At 41.9% G+C, this 20,290-nt stretch overlaps 3 protein-coding genes across 4 annotated transcripts in view; all 3 read right to left on the minus strand.

The window, feature by feature from the left end:
* LOC116432813 (xaa-Pro aminopeptidase 1) overlaps window positions 1–7,074 on the minus strand; it is a 40,388-nt gene extending 33,314 nt beyond the window's left edge. Inside the window, exon 1 of one of the 2 annotated variants that reach the window (XM_031990213.2) lies at window positions 5,990–7,074. In XM_031990213.2, coding sequence (XP_031846073.1) covers window positions 5,990–6,035 — 46 coding nt within the window. In that variant the 5' untranslated portion in view covers window positions 6,036–7,074. The remainder of the gene's footprint in view (window positions 1–5,989) is intronic. The other variant, XM_031990215.2, reaches the window with a different exon arrangement.
* Window positions 7,075–7,998: 924 nt separating this feature from the next.
* On the minus strand, window positions 7,999–8,977 carry LOC116432808 (serine protease inhibitor swm-1-like). The gene is made up of 3 exons (XM_031990202.2): window positions 8,831–8,977; window positions 8,470–8,579; window positions 7,999–8,191 (listed from the first exon to the last, which is right to left on the minus strand). The coding sequence occupies exons 1-3, from the start codon at window positions 8,880–8,882 to the stop codon at window positions 8,075–8,077; spliced, it is 279 nt and encodes a 92-aa protein (XP_031846062.2). The 5' UTR covers window positions 8,883–8,977; the 3' UTR covers window positions 7,999–8,074.
* A 717-nt stretch (window positions 8,978–9,694) lies between these two features.
* alpha-Man-Ia (alpha-Mannosidase class I a) overlaps window positions 9,695–20,290 on the minus strand; it is a 611,213-nt gene continuing 600,617 nt past the window's right edge. Inside the window, exons 8-9 of the mRNA XM_031990269.2 lie at window positions 19,407–19,601; window positions 9,695–16,661 (exon numbers count right to left, since the gene is read on the minus strand). Of these exons, the coding sequence (XP_031846129.1) occupies window positions 16,539–16,661; window positions 19,407–19,601 (318 nt within the window). The 3' untranslated portion in view covers window positions 9,695–16,538. The remainder of the gene's footprint in view (window positions 16,662–19,406; window positions 19,602–20,290) is intronic.

The raw sequence follows: 20,290 nt of genomic DNA on the forward strand, positions 1-20,290 counted from the left end.
GTAAAATAACGAACGATCCCATGGCATCGAAAAATTGTATTATACTCGAGGAATCGAGTTTCAGCTTAAATACTAAATTAAACATCGGATATCGAGGAATAATAGAATCGTTGCGTCGCCTGGGCGCTGAAAGCGACAGATAAAGTTTAATATTTCGTTTTTACTTCGCCATTGCTCGATCGAATATTATTTCCTTCGATTCGTCTTTCGCATATAAAAATTTCCATGAAATTTAAAACACACAGCGTACTAAAAGTGTTTTCTTATATTTAGATAACGCTTAGTCATGTGGAATCCGATCGTTGCCAACCTCCGCCCACGCATCTGCAACAATGTATTAACTATTCTGCATGCTTTATGTGGTCCGTCGTTAATACGCTGGAACGTATGATATAAATATCGAATTGGTTGCGGACCAGACGTGATACGCGACGAGATGAAAGGGCTTAAAGAGATGAATGAGAATAGCGGGTAACCGGAGCAGAAACGTTATCGTTATATTAATAAGTGTATCAGGCAGTCATTTCACACTGTGCAACTGTGATTGGCCCAATGTTCATTAAAATTCAGATGAATTTTACTTATTTGAAGACCTCTCTAAACATTTCATTCGTAATCTTCATGTTTACGATCATGTATATTCTAAACTGAACATTTATCAACGATTGCATTCAGTATTAAAGATTTTTCATTGGGTATGAATAAAAATCTTTCCTGAACTGATAAGGATGGCAAACAAGCGTATGAATTGCAAAATGGTTCTTATGAAAATGCAACGGGACGCATTAACTTAATTTTTAAAGCTGAGGCAGGTCCCACGGGTTGAAATATCTCACTTTGTTGGTAATTAACCTTAGTGCAACGTGGTCATCTCGATCCAGCTGTGGCCATTGCCACATTTATTTGTTTGCTTATTCATTTATGTGCGAATGTAATTACACGTAAATGTAACACAACCGGTTGAAACAACGCGTAAAATTTTCTGTACAATTCTTTTCTGAAAGTTATGTGCAATGAAAATTTTAATATGGATTAAAATAACTTTGACCACTCAATCAAGAATTTTTAATTGTATATTAAATCACGTTGAAATGAAAATAAAAATCGTGAAATTTGGAAACATTTATGAACTCGGGAAATAGTTCGTAGAAATCTGATGTAAATAAAAATGATTTGTTTCGCTTAATTTTAGACTTCAATACGACAACTTGTGGGCGACTGTCAACAGCTCATCGCCGAAGATTTATTTCAACAGTATCAACCGCCGATCGCATAAGGCGTTAGGTCATTTTTAAATTAAGAACACCGAACGCGAGAACGAATTTCGCAGAGGCAGATTTTCCAAAAACCCGTGGCGCATCATTAACTTGTGGTTTTATATTTAAGCGCGTGGTCACGCGTGTTCTCCGAAAAACACGAAAAATGTTCCCTTGAATGCGCTATCTGCCAATGTGGAGCGAGACAACGGTAAAAATATATCTATATAATTTATGAAACATTTTATTTTGTATAAATGCGACGAATTAAGCGGTGAATATGAGACATCTTAATTTGTCTCATAAAATTGAGAGAACTCGTTTCTAAAAATTTTGTTTCACCATTACTTCCAAGAAACGAGTAATCGAAATCCTTCGAAAACGTTTTCCGCGAATCATATTTAAAAACGGATAAAAGAATCAGTATTATTACCTGTAATGATAGTATCATTTTACGAATCAGGTTTCGAACGATATGTTCCACGGCAGAATCCTTGTTTCCAAGGAGTTACACTCTTACCACAATATGTCTTAAGTTTTGGTTACATTTAATTATAAAGGGGAAAGTTATGAAGCAGCCGGCACGGGATTATAATGGTCCCCGCGTTCACGTAATATTTCATTAAAATGAGTAGCTAGTAATAAAGCAAGAACATGTTTCCGAGGCGACGTGGAGCACCTGTTTCGTGCAACTGGCCAATTATTAAATAGGGTACCAATCACTCTTAAATAAAAATTCTATTTCCTTGCTGTTTATTTTCTCTCGGAACGCGGCATTCTTTCGGTGATCTTCGAACGGTAATTATACGTTGGCCCATTGCTTCAGCTTCCTGCCATCAAAGTGTACTAAATGATTCGTTCGAATCTCTATAATCAAGCAGTGAATGATTTCATTCACTGGAAATGAAGAAAAAGTACAGATCGAACGGAGCATAGCAGAAATGGACCCTTGTGCGTACAGGGCGAAAGGGAAACTGCGGTTGCCAGCATCTAGAAGCAACGCGATTATTTTCGAATCGAAAATTTTCTGCAACCCAGTTGCAGATGTCACGGTGAATTCGATGCAACCTGTCTGAAGTTCGTCTATAGAGTGCACATGGCCGGAGGTTATTAGCCAGTTAAGTTCAATTTTACATCCTCTCTGACCGTCATAGAGGGTCCCAGTACTCCCCAGCTATCTTTGACGTTGCTCAGATAATCTGTTATGATCACGTCACTTAGTTTCGTGATATTGTTGTTTTATCACTTCCGTGGCTATCGAACAAATGACGGCTGTCATAAAAGACAGATGCCTGCTATCTTCATCCCCAGCAACCGACCTGTCTAATCCTAGCTGTCCGCGGATGACACGAAACAGAAATGTCGGACGTATCCGGGGAAATGGAGTCATAGAGTCCTTACTAGCAAATATAATTTTACTTCACTATTGAAATACAAGAACCAATCTATCGTCTCGAAATTATTCTCCAGTTCGTTATTGCAGTACTCAAATATTTCGGAAGTTTCGTCGAATCGGTGAGAGCTGAATAATATTCATATCTCCAAAATTGTCATCGTTAATGTTTTCCAGATTCAACCGTTAATTCTTTACTTGACTCAGGGAAAATTTTGACTCAAAGAGTGAACTGTACTAAATCTCTTCAGATGTTTACACTTTAACAATTTATTACCGTTGCTATGTAATTATCGAATTCCGAGTCCAAAGAAATTACACGTTCCCCGAAAGGAAGTTAACAATAAAAAGAATTTCGTTCGCGATTCGACGCAACGCGTTAGCCGAGCCCCTTGACGTACCGCCGCGGTGTGAAACGTGCCTGTAGTTAAACACTTGCCGCGTTTTTATCGTTATTAAAAAATGACATGCGTGCAGCCGCACTAAGTATGACGAATGACGAGGGGCAACTCTACGCGTGATTCGCGCGGAACATTCGCAGAAGCGGCAAACGGTGCAATTTTACAATGTCAGCTGGGCCGAGATATAATCTGATCGAGACACGTGTAATCGATCTCCGAAACTGCGCACTTGAACGACAATTCCTATCATTATTAGCTGGACAATCGCCTTTTTCGCATCTTAACTCGCGCATTTTGATATTCGAACGCGATAAAAACTCGGACCTTCAGACTTTGATATAAAAGGAAAGAAACATAATTATCCGTCGAGCAATGTTGATTCAATCTTGATTCAATGTTATCTAATTCTCGAGTGTGTTCTATCTATCAAACCAAAGATCATTACCGTTTTTACGTTACTTCGATATCGAGCATTGGAAGACACTTCAAAAGATCCTACAAGCGATCTTTCCTAATAAATTTCACGTTGGACAAGCAAAAACCGCGAAATACCAGTAATAAATTCTATAAATCCATCAGATTCGGAATGCAAGAAGTCCAGACGAATAAACCTTGATAAAAAGACCATTGACGTTACCCGCGGCGAAAAAGCTACGGGGTATAACAAAAACAAAGCACGCGAAAAGCGGAAGTGGACGCGGAGCGTTAAAACGGTTCCCAGTATAGATGAGAAAAAATTCGATTCCGGAAGGGCTCACGCGGAAGTTGCCGGTCGTTCGCGGCCGGGAGCCAATGAATTTACGTCGACAAGTTCCCGCGGCCTGTTAAATCGGTGTTTTACGATTCCCGGGAGCGATATCGCGCCGTTCGAAAATCCTCGCGAGCAGCCAGGTAGAAATAAAAACGCGACAAGACGCGGTTACCACGGGACAGCAGATAAACCAACCACCGGAAGGACGCTCGCGTGAGAATCGAGTTTCACCGGAGCACAGTTTAATCCGGCGTTTCGCCAGTCCCGCAGTTTCAGGTGGAAAAGCTCCTGCTCTATCGTCCCTCACGATTTTCTGAACTTCTGAACGCATTCTGGGACACTTACTGAATTTCTCTATTCGCAGGTTTCAAACTCTAGCGTTCAAGTAATTTTCTGAGGACATTTGAATTCTTGGTCACCAGTGGCAATCGTCTTTGTTTCTTCTTTCACGTGAACTTTAATTCATTTGAGACTAATGTAGTACCTAGCCAAAAAGACTAATCATACGAAAATACAATAAAAATTGAAACTTGTATTGGTTATAAGCTAAGACCTTAACAATGCTATCTATACCTTCAAAGAATCTTTGCTTATCTTTCAAATTATCTTTCAAGCAACCCTAGTCTTAAATAGACAAAAATTTGGATTATAGAACTTCATTTAAAGAATATTCAAAGAGAGAGAGAGAGAGAGAGAGAAATACTTAATGTCCTCAGCGCAGTATCACGAAAATCGCGTTGTTGGATACGACAATGATCTTTGAAACGACCAACAATTTCCATTATCGGTATATACGCAAAACATAAGGGATCCGTCGAGGGATTAACATGGATCGCTCGCGCATTCGCCGCGACGCGATAACCTGGGTACACCTCGAAGTTGCGGTGTTATCTAATTTTAGCAGTGAACGCTGATTTCTGTCTGAATCGAGGCAATTCTCTGCGCGAGGCGAGGTCAGAAATCGTCGTTTTCTCGGAGAACGATTCGGATTAAAGTTGAACGGCAAATTCTCGACTGCGTCGTGCGAATATCGCTGGTTCGTCGAACCGGGCCGGTGAAACAACCCTGGGCCGCGTTTATTTTCATGCGCGCGCCAGAACTTCCGTTTTCGTCCGTCCGCTGTCCAAAGAGGCCGACCGAGCCGCGGGCCTTACGTTACGTCCGCTTGGCTCGACGTCAATATTTGCCGACGGAATTACATTTGTCCGATTGACGGATCTTAGGCTGAGTTTACCGACATTTATTACGGCCGACGATTACCGTGCGATAATGTTCGCCTACAGTCAGCTGTCTCGTCGTTCGCTCGTGGAATTACTTGGCGGAATTTACGCGAGCGTATAACCAGTTTTATGCGAACTCGTTCAAGCGAATGCGTGGGCGGGCTCATCGATCTTACGTCTGCAGTTTCAATAATTTTACTTCGACGATTTAATTGAAGGAATTAAACTAAGGGTTATCACTGTTTATTAGTACTTGTAATTTTAATAGAGTTTTCGTTTGATCGTAACGATTTTATATTTTTCGGGTGAAATCCTCGTTTGTAAGTGGTTCCTTGGAAAATATTTTTGTGTTCAGTGTTTCTTAAATAATATGACGCGAATATCGCGTTTGAAAGCGGGTCATTGAAAACAGTTTCAACGGGTCATTCCCTCTTTAAACGTAGCTTAGAAAAGTGTTCAAAAACCGGGGATATGTTGTGTTCTTTAATTAAAAGAGTCTTAACCCGATTCTGTACAGAAACGAGATGTACTCCATTGATAATCACGAGGATCGCGGTTCTTTTCATTTAGAAACCTTTTAGGAACTTTTACATTCATCGTATTTTTATTTATACCTCATGTATGAGAATTGCCGAATACATTTATCTGAATGTACCGTATATTTTGTATGTGCAACGAGTTTTCCATTTACTCTCACTTTCTTTACTATATTATAATAACGTTTCAACTCATCATGTTGCTATTTATCAGAGTTTCTTTTAGTAATAATAATAAAATTCCTACCTTGACACAACTGTCAAAGTAATTCACCCAAAATCATATATAATACGATATTCGTATTCGATTCACTATATCCAGTACTAAGCGTTCCGAAGCTTCTTCGGTACACGATCGCTAAAAACAGCGACCCAAATCGATCGACCATTTTCTCACCGCGGAGCTCGCATATAAACAAACGATTCACTCACCGATGATGCAAACAGAGAGCAAGATCCAGCACACGGGTCCCTTCATGGCGCCGATGGTAACCGGGGCCACTGGTCTCGAAAGTGAAACGGAAGCGTCGTTGAAATGCGCGGGACGCGTCGTCGATGTCCAAAGAAAAAAGTTGAACGCGCGTTTATAGGTGGTGTTTTCGATTTGCGTCAAGCGTGCGCTCTCACCTATATTTAGGCGGCACTGCAATAATAGCGCCGGACCACGTTCAGCCCCGGAGAAACTGGAGAACGCGAGGAAAGGAACGACGCGCTCCGGCCGCGAGTTTCGGATCACTGACGAATCCCGGCCGAACCTACTACAATGATCCTCCTTTACTCTTCCGGCAACAAAACCGCGGTTCGAGGACGTTCCTTCGAGTCCCTTGAAGTTTCACGCTCCCCACGGCCGCCTTTTCCTCGGCACTCCATTCAAATCCACGTGGCCGTTGTCAATGGAACACTGAGGCAATGTCTCGAAAACACCGAACCATCTCGCACCCTCGAGCAAACTCTCTAAAAATTTGTTCTCTATTCTATCGACAAACAGAACAATAGGATTCGACTCGTTTTTCGAGTCCTCACTGAATCCGTATTCCGATCACCGAAGAGGCACACGGTCACACCTTATTCACGCCGATACCGCGGAAAAATGTCGGCGGAAGCGATTCAACCGACCAACGACTTTCCGATTGATGCCTCTAAGCATTGTCCAGTTCTCGTCAACGAGGAATTCTCTTGAAATTACTCGATAGAAGTAATTCGAATGGAACTGTTGCGCGTTGCGGGCGAACCGATCGTTGGGAATCTTGAAATATCCGCCGACCTTGAAGAGGATCGGTGGAAGCTGCGCGATCACTTTCCAGGAGACGCGGAACGGGACGCACTGTGAAGATCCCGCGAGAATTCCGCTAACGACACGACAATCGGGTCGCGGCGCCAGACATCTGCCGTCGGAGTTTGTCTGGAGCGCGGTTTGAATGACGGGGAAACGAAAAGCACGAGGGCGACTGGTTCAGTCTCTAATTTTCCGTCTCGCTCCCGGCCGACTCTTCGCCCGCCTCCGCCGCCTCTTGCTCTTCCTCCGCCGCCGCCTACCGCCACTGACACCTACGGTGTCGTCGACGGCGAACATTTCCCCTTCCACCCGCGTTGCCGCCGTGTCACAGAGAGGATTCACGGTATTTTCGAATCTCCGTCAGAAATACGACGGTCCGCGGGAAAAACCAGAAGCGTTTTTCGACCGGCCGGGCACGCGGCCTCGACACCCCCCTAGAGGACCAACAGCGTACCCGTCGGGCTGCGAGAGGTCCGGCTGTCTTCTTGGGAGGCGTAAGAAGAGATTCGTGTTACTTAACGCTAGAACAATCGAGCGTTTCACACGATTAACCCTTTGCACTCGAAAGTCTTTCATTAGAAATAGTCAATATTTTGTTGTGAGATACAGACAAAGCTAACTAATGAAAAAACATACGTAAATTAAGGACCGTAGCTATTTCATTTCAATATTTCACATATTGATGTATCGCACAAAGGTTAATATTGTATATAAAACTTTATAATTTTCTTGTATCAAAGCTAACGGTGACTCACCTCTCGAGTGCAAAAGGTTAATATGTGATCCTTATAAAAATTGTAACAGTAGTTTTCTTTCGGTTTCTTTATATGTTGATTGTATTGAACATTTATGAGTTATTACTTGTACGCTTCTATGAATATTTATAATATATATTTATTGTACTGTTGAAATGAAGGTATTTTTCAAGTCATTTCAGATATTTACCGCTTTCAAGATTTCGATAACTGCGGAATAAGAAAGTGGAACCTGTCATTCTCATGTGGATTTATTAATTAATTTTGAGGAGTTTTCTTTATTTTTTTTCCTTTATTAATATTCACGCTAAGAGAATGATTCCTGTTGGTTACGTGTAAGAGCGTTTTGATTTTCACTTAATATTGTCGCTTCAATCGGTCGAGGCTGCGAATTAAAATCAGTCCGGTTTATTTCGAATGCATTTATTAGTGACACATTGGTTTATATATATAATATTTTATCGTATTTGAAGAGAAATATTAACGTTACAAATTAAATGAATCCGGACATTCGCCAAGGTCGATGCAAGAACCTTCGTTGTCTCGAACGTAGTCATCCGCACATCGACAGGGACCATTTTGTATGCCTTCTGGTCTACATACCTGAGAAAAACTCACGCGTTCCCAGTATAGTTTCAGCATGATTGAATATCATGTATAGATTCTGGACTTTACGCACTTGTGGCATTTACGAGTGCATAAAGTATGAAATAGAGGAACGTTGGCAACAATTTAAGAATGCTTAGCTTTTAATTTGTTTACAGTTTATCAAAATGTTTAAAAATGAAAGTTGCGCTTTATATGACATCTGTCTGTTTAGATCATTTCCAAGAATTTTTATTTTACACGAAGTTCCGCTGTTTTGTCAAAAATATACTTACCAATTCGCTTATGCACCCAACTTTTCTAGGTTCTGGAATTGCACAACTCGGCTCGCATAGTGTTGAGCACCACCTTATTTCATTCGGAGGACAACCGTTATCAGCAGTGCCTATTCAATAATTCCGTGAATTGATCAAGATAAAGACTGTCGCTCAATATTATTAATACGTAGTACCGTTTCAAAATACATTTGGCTGAGCTTTAAGTTAAATGAAATTGTTAAATCGATCGTGAAAGACGTTATGTTCGAAGAACAATTAGAAACAATCTTCCAACATTTGAAATTAAATCTTTTTATTTACGACAGAATGAATTTTACAGAACAATCGGTATTCGTTATATGATTCTTTGAGAACTTACAGAAAACCACTAACGCACTGCAGAACAAAAGTGTAACAAACAACCGAAACATTTTCTACGTTGATGTTCTTTCTTCGAGTTCACTTCAATTTTTAACGACAAAACCTTCGAGTTATGATATTTATATACGCTTCCCTTTATTTAAATAGTTATCTCTATGTGCTTAGAGATAAGACTTCAAGGAGCGTCTAATTACGAGAACGTTCTTTTTTAGCAACCGTTAGTTCGATAATAAATCACATCTAAATTCTTTGGCTAAATACTGATAACATAATCCTACGTGATTTTTCATCTTTTAAAGGAATGTAGCTCACTTTAATCCTACGTGATTTCAAAGTCTCTAATGTAAATTAATAACAGACCTATCATATATTTTTTACATTCAGACAGACCTTGGGAAATTATACGCGGTAGCCAACTATCGCTGAAACTAGCCGCGCACGTAAGTTTTCTACCGTGCGCGCTTAAATTGTGTCCGGGCTTCGGTCGGTTCACAACTAACCGAATTACATGATCATGCGTTGGTCATTTCTAATTGGTTATTAATAGTACTCGGCGGCATGGCCACTAGGATAATCCAGTCGAGCGTCACTGGGATTTGTAACCTCATAGTCAGCTGAAACTCTATTCCCCGTGGCTCTAATTAGCACATACTGCAGCTGTAACTCATTCACATTGATGAGCAATAATCCTATTGAGAACCGATGATCAGCACTTTTGATCAGCACGATTCGCGCGGCTTCAAATGGAACTGAAACACTTCCGTTGCCAAAGACCAAACAAAACTGAACAAACGATCTCGCAACGTTGTCCATAATTCGCACGGAACGGCCGTAGGGGAAGGTGAGGAAACAACCAGTCAGCTAAAGTATTATCATCATTTATTTATTTCACTGATTCATGACAAAGTAATAATCACATAAAGCTGTTAAAAGTAAAACCCCGTTATCACTAAATCGTGTATTGTATGTACAAGTATATAGTTCCGCGTCATCGTTTTCCATTTTTTTTTTTCATTTATCATTCACCTAGCTCCGTCCCATTCTTGACCAACGATAAATATATAATATATATACTTTTTTCATCTTTTTTTCTTTTGTTTCTTTCTGGCGTGTCTGTATCGCTCTGCTTACAAAGATTAGGTAAGTAAAGCTAAAAACAGTTTCTATCTTTCTTCTCTATCTTTCTCCGGGTTCTTTGACAAAAGCGCGCTTAGAAATTCCCGTTCTTTCTTCTCTCTCTCTCTCTCTCTCTCTCTCTCTCGCTCTCTCTCGCTCTCGATTCCACTTGTACACACACACGCACACGTACGCACGCACCCTATCTCTTGTTACACATTCGCTCTCGTTCTCTCTACCAATTACCCCATCATCAGGCGTATGAAATGATATTTATTGGTACCCAAAATCCCGTTTAATGAAATCTTTCAAATAAAATACTCTAGTTAACAATAAATTATTAAATATTTATTCACAAATATATGTATAGGCTAATTATTTGTTTTTTTTTCTCCTCTTTCATTGCTATCCGTGTCGCGTCAACTCTACTCCCAACCCCTCGTCATCGCCGTCACCATCGATTTACCGTCCTCGGCGCTACTTCGTTACACAGACAACGGCCCAACGTTCGCACAGTGTAGCTCGGAAGGTGAAGAATGACCGTTCGACCGTAAAGAAAGAGAGGGAAACGAAGATCTCGTGTCGTCCGGTTCCGAGCGAATTCTGTTACGCGCGTTGAAACCTGGCCACCCTATAGGAAACGACGTAAGTCAACGTTCCCTGTACGCTGGCAATTTGATCAAGTCGGTCTTCTGCCAGATCGCACTTAGACCGAATTCGGGCGACGTAACTTTTCGTGTAAAAGTTGACCCTTTGCACTCGAGAGGTCGACAATCCCTACTTGGTTTAACGTAGCAAAATTACAAAGTTCGATATATTTGTTATCAAATTTTGTATAACGTAACACTATATGAAATATTGTAATGAAACTTTGTCCCTGAATTTATATATGTATAATCTCTCTGCAACCTAATTCTAAAACATGTTTATACTTGAATAGATGTTGAATATTCTCACCGTAAAATATTCGAGTGCGATGGGTTAAAAATGGAATATTCCCGGCAACGTATCCGAACAAGCCGAATTCCGCTGGGTCTGCGAGACGCAAGAAGGTTAAGTGAGCGATCGCAGTAAAAACTGTTGACTTCTCGGTTCCCGTTTCGTTAGAAGAATCGATTCGGTGGTCAACGTGTTAAAAGCGTTCGCGGATGATTCAGAGCACCGATTCCGCGAACGATAATTTCGTTGTCAAGAGTCACGCGAAGACGCGTGTCTTGCTGTCACAGAGACATCGATGAACGGGGCAATAAAAATTTACGCGGTTCCCCGATGAACAATCGTGTTATATGTTATATTCCCGTGAATCGAAACGAAATAACGAATGGTCTATTACCGCTCCGTACCGAGGAGCAACGGTTTTCGTTATAATCCATCATCGAACATCATCGCGACGATGATAAAACTTATGAGAGGTGGAATAATCGTGATTGCATTAAAGTGATAAAAACAGTGTTGAATGAAATTCCGCGGACCGCCTTCGATAACAGCGAACGACAGTCGCTTGGAAGTGCGACGACGATAAAAGGATCCCCATTAGAAAGCGGGCACACGCCCGTATGTGCACCGTACGCTTTCGCGTCGCGACAGAACTCGCTCTTTGTATCCCATTTCCAAGCATTTCGTTTTGAACTTTGAAGGTAAGCGCGAACACACGCAAGCCTGTGTGAACGTGTCACGCGTAAGGCCGGGACAACACATACATTTCGCATACGGCGTTTCCTCCATCGGAGTAAGAACTATTTATTTGAACGCGAACTGACTGCGCGAACGTGGAATTATTCCATTGTTCGAATTCATCAATTCATCAATTTCATTTTGAAATTCACAAGTGTTTCTTCCTTTCGGATAGTTTTTTGAATTTTTAATGAATTTAGTATTTCGCTGCGGATGGCGTTTTCTATTATTTTTTACAATCTTTGTATTATTCAATTGTTTAGTTAATATAGTATTCCTTAGTAACAGAAAAGAGCAATGAAGTAACAAAATGTTAGTTCGAAACATTTGTGCCAGCTAGGTCAGACTATGGGTACACGTGGACTGGAATGGCTTATTCGGATTGCGTGATATTCGTCTTTATATTGAACTAATTCTCACTGGACACGACGTGTAACACCCAGCATGCGAAACATCCGTGTAATCCTGGCTTTATACGCTTCGCTTCTGTTCCCGAGAGATGAACGCTCGACAGAACGATCTTCCGAGGGATTTTCGAGGAACGAAAGGCAAGAGCCGAAGTAGATCAACGTGCAATGTGATTAAGTAACTTTCTGGCCGTCTCGATCATCGACGAGTGCGATGCTCGGTGATTGTTTGGAAACTGGACGCGGGAAATTCGTCGAAGACCGGTCGTCGGCGAAGAACGCGTCGCTTCGTCGGCACTTCGTGCATCGCGAGCTACGTGGAACTGCGAGAAACTTTGTTATTTCTGTGACACTTTGATTATCCGATAACTGCCGTACGCTTGTTATTGCATTTGAACACATTCTACTATTCAATGGCGCGGCATTGCATCCGACATTTATAAAACAGTACAGAACATTTCAAACAATTTCCGTCGACACCCTCGCCGTTTTTACTTTCCTCCAGCGCAAACGCGTAACGAGTCAACTATGTACCTCGTATAATCGAATGAAAATATCAAAGTTTATTTCTAGATGCGTACTAAAACTTATCGAACGGAACTCGAGTTCTCAAGAGAACGAAACGAAACAAAATGACCGATGGCTTATCGAATTTCGATTCCCTGTACATTTCGCGAACGGTTTAGCAGGGACGTCTTTTGATTGAAAACACAGTAGCAACGCGTAAATCGAGCGAACTGCCGTTAAAAAGGGGGAGTCTGTCTTTAACGCGTGCACCCTCCATTTTAATCCGTTTCTCGCGATTGAACGCAGACTCGCGGCCGCAGAGCGGAACGCATCCGGCTCAAAGGAATCATGACCGAGGGACGCATCTTTCGCTCGAATTTACATCAGTCGCTCGTCGGCACACAGACACGCGCACGCGCAGAGACACACACACTGGTTCGCGTTCGTTGCAAAGCCTATACAATTACACCAGTACCGCTATAACTCTGATCTACGCCTCGTACCTCGTATAGAATATGACTTTCTTTTTTTCCTTTTCTTTGAAATCTTTATATACACGCTAGTTTATCGGCTGCTATGTCGTTTACTAACTACCGCGCTCCCTTTTGCTTTTTTTTCCCCACACGTCGCGTCGGCGCGCACGTGAACACCGCTGGCCGTGGTCGGCCGCAAGCCGACAGTCTCTCACACGTCGCGCAGAGAACAAAACTTCCATTCCACACTCACACGAGAAACTTCCGATGAGAGGCTGCACCGCGAACGAGAGCCTTCCGACGGCCGCTACAGCCGGAACGAAAGCAACTGAATGCTCAAGGTCGGTACCCCCACCACGCGTCGCGCTGAATAGTCCGTGCAACGGGAAAAGGCAGTGGACATTTGAACGAAACATTCGCTGGTAAATGTGCCGTTTACAGGAATTTCTTTGCAATTCTTGCTGTTCGCTTGGTAGTGTTTGATGTGAACGTTTGAAATTGGATCTAAGTTAGGAGCAATGACGCTTTGGAAAAAACTGTAGCGAAATTGGCTAAAATTGGGGATGCTACTGTTTCTACTATTTCCTACGATTTACATTATCCGGAAATTTCAATATTTCAGATTCTTAGATTCAGGATGCATATGATCGAATTTAGCAAACATACTACGAAGAATTCCTTCGTAGCTTCAATAGCTCGGTGGCACTTAGCTACAGTACATTTTTGTTCACGTTTACTGTCTCGCTCCGTTAGACAGACTATGCTCTATATTCTGCCTTCTGAAGTTGAGTTCGCGTTAGTATTTTCGTATTCGAGCGGCATACACCTTCAATGAAAAATATTTGATCGTTTGTTGGATGAAGAATGAACTTGGTTTTTCCAGCGGGGAAAACGTGAAATGATGCTTGAGCTTTGGGACACTTGAAGTTAATGTAACTGGTAGAAAAGCTTCCGTCCATTTTATTGCGACTGATCGAACATTTTTGACCGATAGCGTACTCGACTACTGGACAGTAAGTGTGTATATTCGTCAGTGAAACGAGCGTTGAACTCGACCTCAGCATTCGAATAGTCTCGCGTAAGAAGAATATAGATAAAATAGCAGGGCAGTTGAACGATGTAGTGGAAATACTTGACCAATGAGCTCGAGCCGTTGATCTCGTTCAGCCTCGATATACAAGAAAGGCTGTCGAACGCGAGGATCGATGCAACGGTGATCGCATATTTCGGTTTCTTGGAAGGGGAACCCTCTGTTCAATTGTCGCTCGTATAAACGGACAGTTTGATATTCGAAAACATGAGAGCTCATTCGATTGTACTGCACTGATTAACCGTAGCCACAAGTTCAACGAAGTTTCAGCCTGCTTCGTTCGTGCACAGATATTACGAGAAAGTGTATCGAACCCCTGCAAATCTCGCGATGGTACTCATTTAAATAATTCCTATTGTCGGTGATGTCTGTGCACTCACGTTCACCACGCTCCATTCGATTTCATTCAAACCGGGTTTAATTGACAAGCAAATTGTACAGTAACTATTCACTAATGAATTGTCAGGTCTCTTCGAGAAATGTTATGAAAAATACGAAAGCTGCCACCGAACGTAATGGATCGTAACCAAGATGTCACGCGAGACCGGCGATACCCTATTCGTCGACCGTACACAGTACAACCAAACAAATAACCAGCTTTACATTCGACAACTAACTAACTTCATAGAACAGAGAGTTGCCCCCCTAGTACATTAACTTATATCAAACATCTAAACAAGTCAACGTTAACGAACAGTTCCACGACTGGTCTCTATTGGTACCTCTGTCCGTTAAGAACAAGAAAACAACGAATTCCCATCGGCGGTTTCAGCCGCCGGGACCGTAGAGGCGCAGGCGTAGTTATTTAAAAGTAGAAAATCGTTAGAAAAAAGCGGCGAACGTGTTTCCCGTCTCGTCGGAGTAGCGACACGCGGATCGTTTTCGCTTCAACTTCCGTCCCACGGAACGATCCCAATCGATTACAACTCGAACGCTTCCCGACATCCCAGAAACGCCCCGCTGTTCACCCTTGACACAGGAACTACCGCACCCGTTGAAATGACAAGTTTCAGTTTTCATATTTCACAATTGTCGATATCTTAAAACCGTTAAATCTCCGAAGTGATTAAAAAAATAAATAGTTTCACGTTCAATGCTACAATCAATATACAGGGTGCGCTGTCTGTAGGTGCCGTATACGTTAAATGCTTACAAAATAGCGGAAACGTAATCAAATCGAGTTCGGTTCGCGATATTTCTTCTAAATGTTCATAGAAACGTTCAACTGATAATTCATAAATATACAATATGACCAACGCACAAGGGAACCGAAAACAAATCTATTATCACAATTTTTCCAAGTATCATATATTAATCATGTGAAACGTACGATAGTTCCAATATCAATCGATGATCATCCCTCAGAACCCCGTGTACAAAGCGTTTCCTCTTCGAATCTCGGCGTGCCGCGTTTCAAGCATCGAACGGGAAGGAAGAAGTAGAAGTGGAAAAGGGGAAAGAGTTCGGGACCGTTTAATCCCGGCGTGACCCGCCGGTAAACTCTGACCGAACGTTTATCAATCCCGTCTGAACGGGCTCGGCTGGTCGAGCCGTGTCGCGTCGCGGGCAAAAGAGGAGAGAAAGGAAAAGGAGGGAAGATAAACAAAATGAAAACACGAAGAAAGAAAAAGGGAAGAGGAAAGAAATGGTCGAAGCACTCGCACTCGTGCGAAGGGGGGGAACATTAATTTCTGCACGCCCCCCTCGCGAAAGAAGTCCTCTCCCGCATTCTCACTCCACCGTTTTGTATTCCTCGCACAGTCGCTCGACCGCGTCGTGCGTGTACATCTAATTCTTTCTTTCTTTTTTTTTTCCGTTCGTCGTCCCGCTATTTACAAACGTACGTCGTCGTGCGATGCGTGTCGCTTTAAATAACGTTCGTCGTCGTCGTCGTCGTCGTCTTCGCCTGCCCCCTTATTACCACCGTGATTTACCTAAAATAATTATTTTAACTTGTATCAACGACACGTGGCTCGGGAGGCGAGAACATACCCCCTTCCCCATTCCTCGTCCCCGTTTCTCCTCCCCATCCACCTGTCCTTCTCTGATTTCGCTAGTTTCATTGTTCGCGAATCTCTTTGTCCCCGCGGCGAACGATACAACTTGCTTTCTCTTCGCCCGTGTCTCGCTCTGCCCCGGAATTGTTCACTTTTACCCTGCCGTGCACTGCCGAATTCCTCCTCAGTTTTGTTTCTCGTTCCGTTTTTCCTTTTTTTTTTGTTGCCCCCCCTCCCGTTTTCTCGCGTCCTTTTTCTCGCTGTCAATCGTCGCTCCTCCTCTATTCGTTCCTCCAGTTGTATTCCTCTATTTTTTGGTTATCATCTGTTTCCGTTCCCGAGCTGAATCGTCTTCGACCGCATTGACGGAGGGACCATCTCGCCGTTACGACGGCCTCGCGGCGGTGCGTCGCTCGGTCGAACGGTGAGGCGCCCTTTCGAATTATAAGGACGGGGCTGGCCGGTACAGGGGGTTGCCCCTGATGGGGAGCACGTGCGCCTCGGAGTTAAACACCCAGTCGTCCAGGTTTATGAGATCGTCGTCGCTGAACAGCAGGTAGAGGTACTGGAAAAGATTCGAATGTCGGTTTAGTTTTGGGTTTCGTGCGCTCTCGACCCCTCGCCAAGTGACTCTCATTGGTGACTCTCATCTTTTTTCATTTTAGATTCATGATTTTCAATGGCCCTCCGAAGGGAAGAACGGTTATCTAGCCGCGATAAAAACAGTTAATATCCTGTAAAGATTGAACATTGGTACTTTGAGAAACGATCAATACTCGAATTAAATTCAATACGAACTGTTCGCGAGTCAGGTGTTCAGATATTCCGGCACAGCGAGGCGAGGGGTTAATCGAAAGGTAATGATCTAATAAATACTTCTACTATCTCTATCGCTTGAATTCATCCATGCGAATTTTGTATTAATTAGAATAATACGAATTACGAACGAGAAGTTTAACACGTTCGCTACGAGTTTCACGCTCGTTACTCATATAAAGACAAGTCAATTACTTCCACTTGTCTGTTTTTGCACACAAGCTGATAAGATTTATCTCCTAAGTTCTTCTTTGCAGTTCACGAAGATTATATGTTGCGGTACATATTGTAACTAAATATGGATACTGCTATTACATAGAATGCTCACAGCGAACGTGTTAATATGTAGAGTTTTTTTGATTATTCGTGGAAAAATTCTCAAGAATCCTAGAGAACCGCATCGGCTCTAAACAGAGAGATCGCCGGTTTAACGAGATTCGTCAAACGTTCAGGCATTGGTTAGCGAAACCAATCAGCTGCGCGTTAATAAGTAAATTAACTTCTTAACGCGTTTCGCCTGTTATAGGCGATAATCATTGTCCGCGGAGTTGCTATCTGACGTTCAATTTTGTAGCTGTTAGCCGGCCGCGTAGCTCGATCATTTTAATCGTGCCGGCCACAACAAAAACCTGCAGTTCGTCCGCGGCAGAAGTTAACGAGGTTGCTCTCCGCGCTCGTGATAATGCAACTTTGAAACGGGGCGTAGTTCGCGAAGCCCGGCGGAAACGTTTCGCCGATGCGGCTTGGAGCTGACTGGCTCGGCGCATAGTAGTCTAGATTGTCGAATTAAGAGGAAAAAAAATTTAAAATCACTTGATTTATCATTTAGAATATAATTTTCTACGTACTTTTGTATTCTACATTTGTATGTAACTAAAATCAAAGTGATAGGATTGCAGTGGGTTTATAATAGAATTATCATAGGCCACTTCCGAGCGAGATAGTCATTTGTTCCTTCACTTGTAATTTAAATTCTCGTTGATTATTTTGTAAGAAAGTAATTAAGGTTTCTCTATAAATCAAATTAGGTGATCTAATTCTTTCAGCTTTTATTTAACACTAGATTTACCCGTCAATTTGACGGATATTGAACTTTTTAAACATTATTTCGTAACAATTTAACTCGCTTTTGATTGATGCAATTTCGTGAATACTCATTGTAATTCTCTGTTCTTGAAACACTAACTTCCATAATCTATATAAACAAACATATATTATTCTAGGAACGATAGAATGAAGTATAGAATAATCTCCGTAAATCTAGTGTTAAATACGTTCCTAAGAAAGTATGGCCATCTTTTCCGGAATTACCCTATAGTAGAATTATATTCAACATATGTCAACGTATAAACATCACTGTCGTCATAGTTGATTAATAAAACATCAAAAGTTGCGATGACTTTTAAGTAGCGCGTATGAAACACGGAACGGTTGCTGATGCTTATATTCTTTTACGTCGAATTTCGGACTATTTTTCTCCTAACTGTACGTTCTAGACTGCTGTGCGCTGTCCGGGTCAAATGAAAATTTGCGGGAAAAGTGCAACGCGAAGGAGACTGGTCATTTTCGCGTCCGTCGGAACAGAGGAACCGTTCCGCGGCTAATTGCGAGACGCGAAGGTGTTAATTAAGCTGAAGTCGCTGAAAAAAATGCGCGCAACGAGCATCAAAAATTCCCAGCCTCGGCTCCGGCTGAGGGCGAATTAACAAAACACCGTATTTTCTTTTCATTTTGCTCGCGCGATGTATAGCATTCAGTATTCGCGAGAAATATGGATTTCAAATCTTCCTCCAGTGAATCAGGATTAAACCGGACATGTTTGGTTCTTACTGCGCGTGTATGTTCGCGAGACGTTCGAGCTGGTCACTCCTTTTATTCCCGCTTTATCGATTTCACGGGATACGAACGATCGTTCTGTTCCAATATTTGCGTGGAATTTGTATTCCTTCATTTCTGCTCTGATTATTTTTTAATGTTTTTTACATAAAGTTCGTTTGGTAATCCTTTCAAATTTCATTTTCAATGAGACACTTCGCGAGACTTTCCTTTGGCTTGTAACTACGTCTGTTTCACGCGAGATGTTCTCTATCGCTCAAATTAAAACATAATAGATAAACAGATAGACAGATAGATTGATAGATAAATAGATAAACAGGTAAATAGGTAAATAGACAAACAGATAAATAGATAAATAAAAAAAAAGACAAATAGATATATAGACAAACAGACAAATAGATAAATCAAAACTTAGATGAAAACATTGATAGAAAATAGATGAAGTTGTTCGTTACGATTAAAATATCCTACGTTTAATCACGAATTAGCCAGAAAATTCTTTTGACCGGTTTCTCACGTCTCCCCCGGTTTCCTGCAATCACCTTACCGATGACAAATCATAACATTCGGGGGAGGATGAAATTCAGTCCTCGTGCAAGGAGCTTCTAGTGAATTTCGGATGAGACTAGGAACTCATCCCTGTGTGTTTGAACCTTACCTTCAGCGTCTCGGCGAAGAAGTAGCTTTGTTGAACGTCGTCCTGCGGCGGATCAACCGTGTAAACATTCTGAAGTCCGGTGAAACCTCCCGGAACACGACAGTACTTCTCCAACGCCTGGACCGCTTCCCATCCCCACTCACGGTATTTCGGGTCCTTTGTCAGCCGCCACATCACGAAATACGATTCGAAGGTCTGAAAGGAAAATATTTTACCTCGGAATTTGGCGAACGGCCCGTGTTTGTCCGGCGAGTCGCGCGGAAAAGAACGGATTCACCGAAGCCTTCGTTGCCCGCCGATTTGATTGTTTCTGTTTCTTTCCCTTAACCCTTTCGGGACTATTGGGACACATACGTCTCAGTCAACTGAACTTAGATACTAACATACATGTCTCAGTGCAAAGGACTAATTTTGGAAGTATAAGTCGTTTTGAGTATCAAAAATCATGTTTCGTTATAAGTTACGCACTACACATTAATTGCTGTTTATTTCATCCGATCATTTTGACTGAATTCGTCAACTGAAGTATTAAAAATGTAGCGTACCACTGTTATTTTCTTTGAAAAACAATCCGTCTCGGAAGGGTTAATTCGGCTGGGCGCATCGATCGCAGTGACTGAACCCTTTGCATCGGGATAGCGCTTTTGGTGTAACAATACTAATCACGTTATTTTTAAACTAAATTTTTGTATTCTTTGCGAAGAATCGTTTCGTTAATGACAAATTAAACTGTCAATAACTGCAATTTTATCATATCCGGTATGAGATACCCTTTGCACTCGGAAGCTTTTCACTGGAAACATTCGAGACTTTCCAATGAGACATAGACAATATTATTTGAAACGAAGTAATTGGAAAACATACGCAAATTAAGATAGAATGTT

This window comes from Nomia melanderi, chromosome 9, assembly GCF_051020985.1.
Source record: "Nomia melanderi isolate GNS246 chromosome 9, iyNomMela1, whole genome shotgun sequence".
NCBI lineage: Eukaryota > Metazoa > Arthropoda > Insecta > Hymenoptera > Halictidae > Nomia > Nomia melanderi.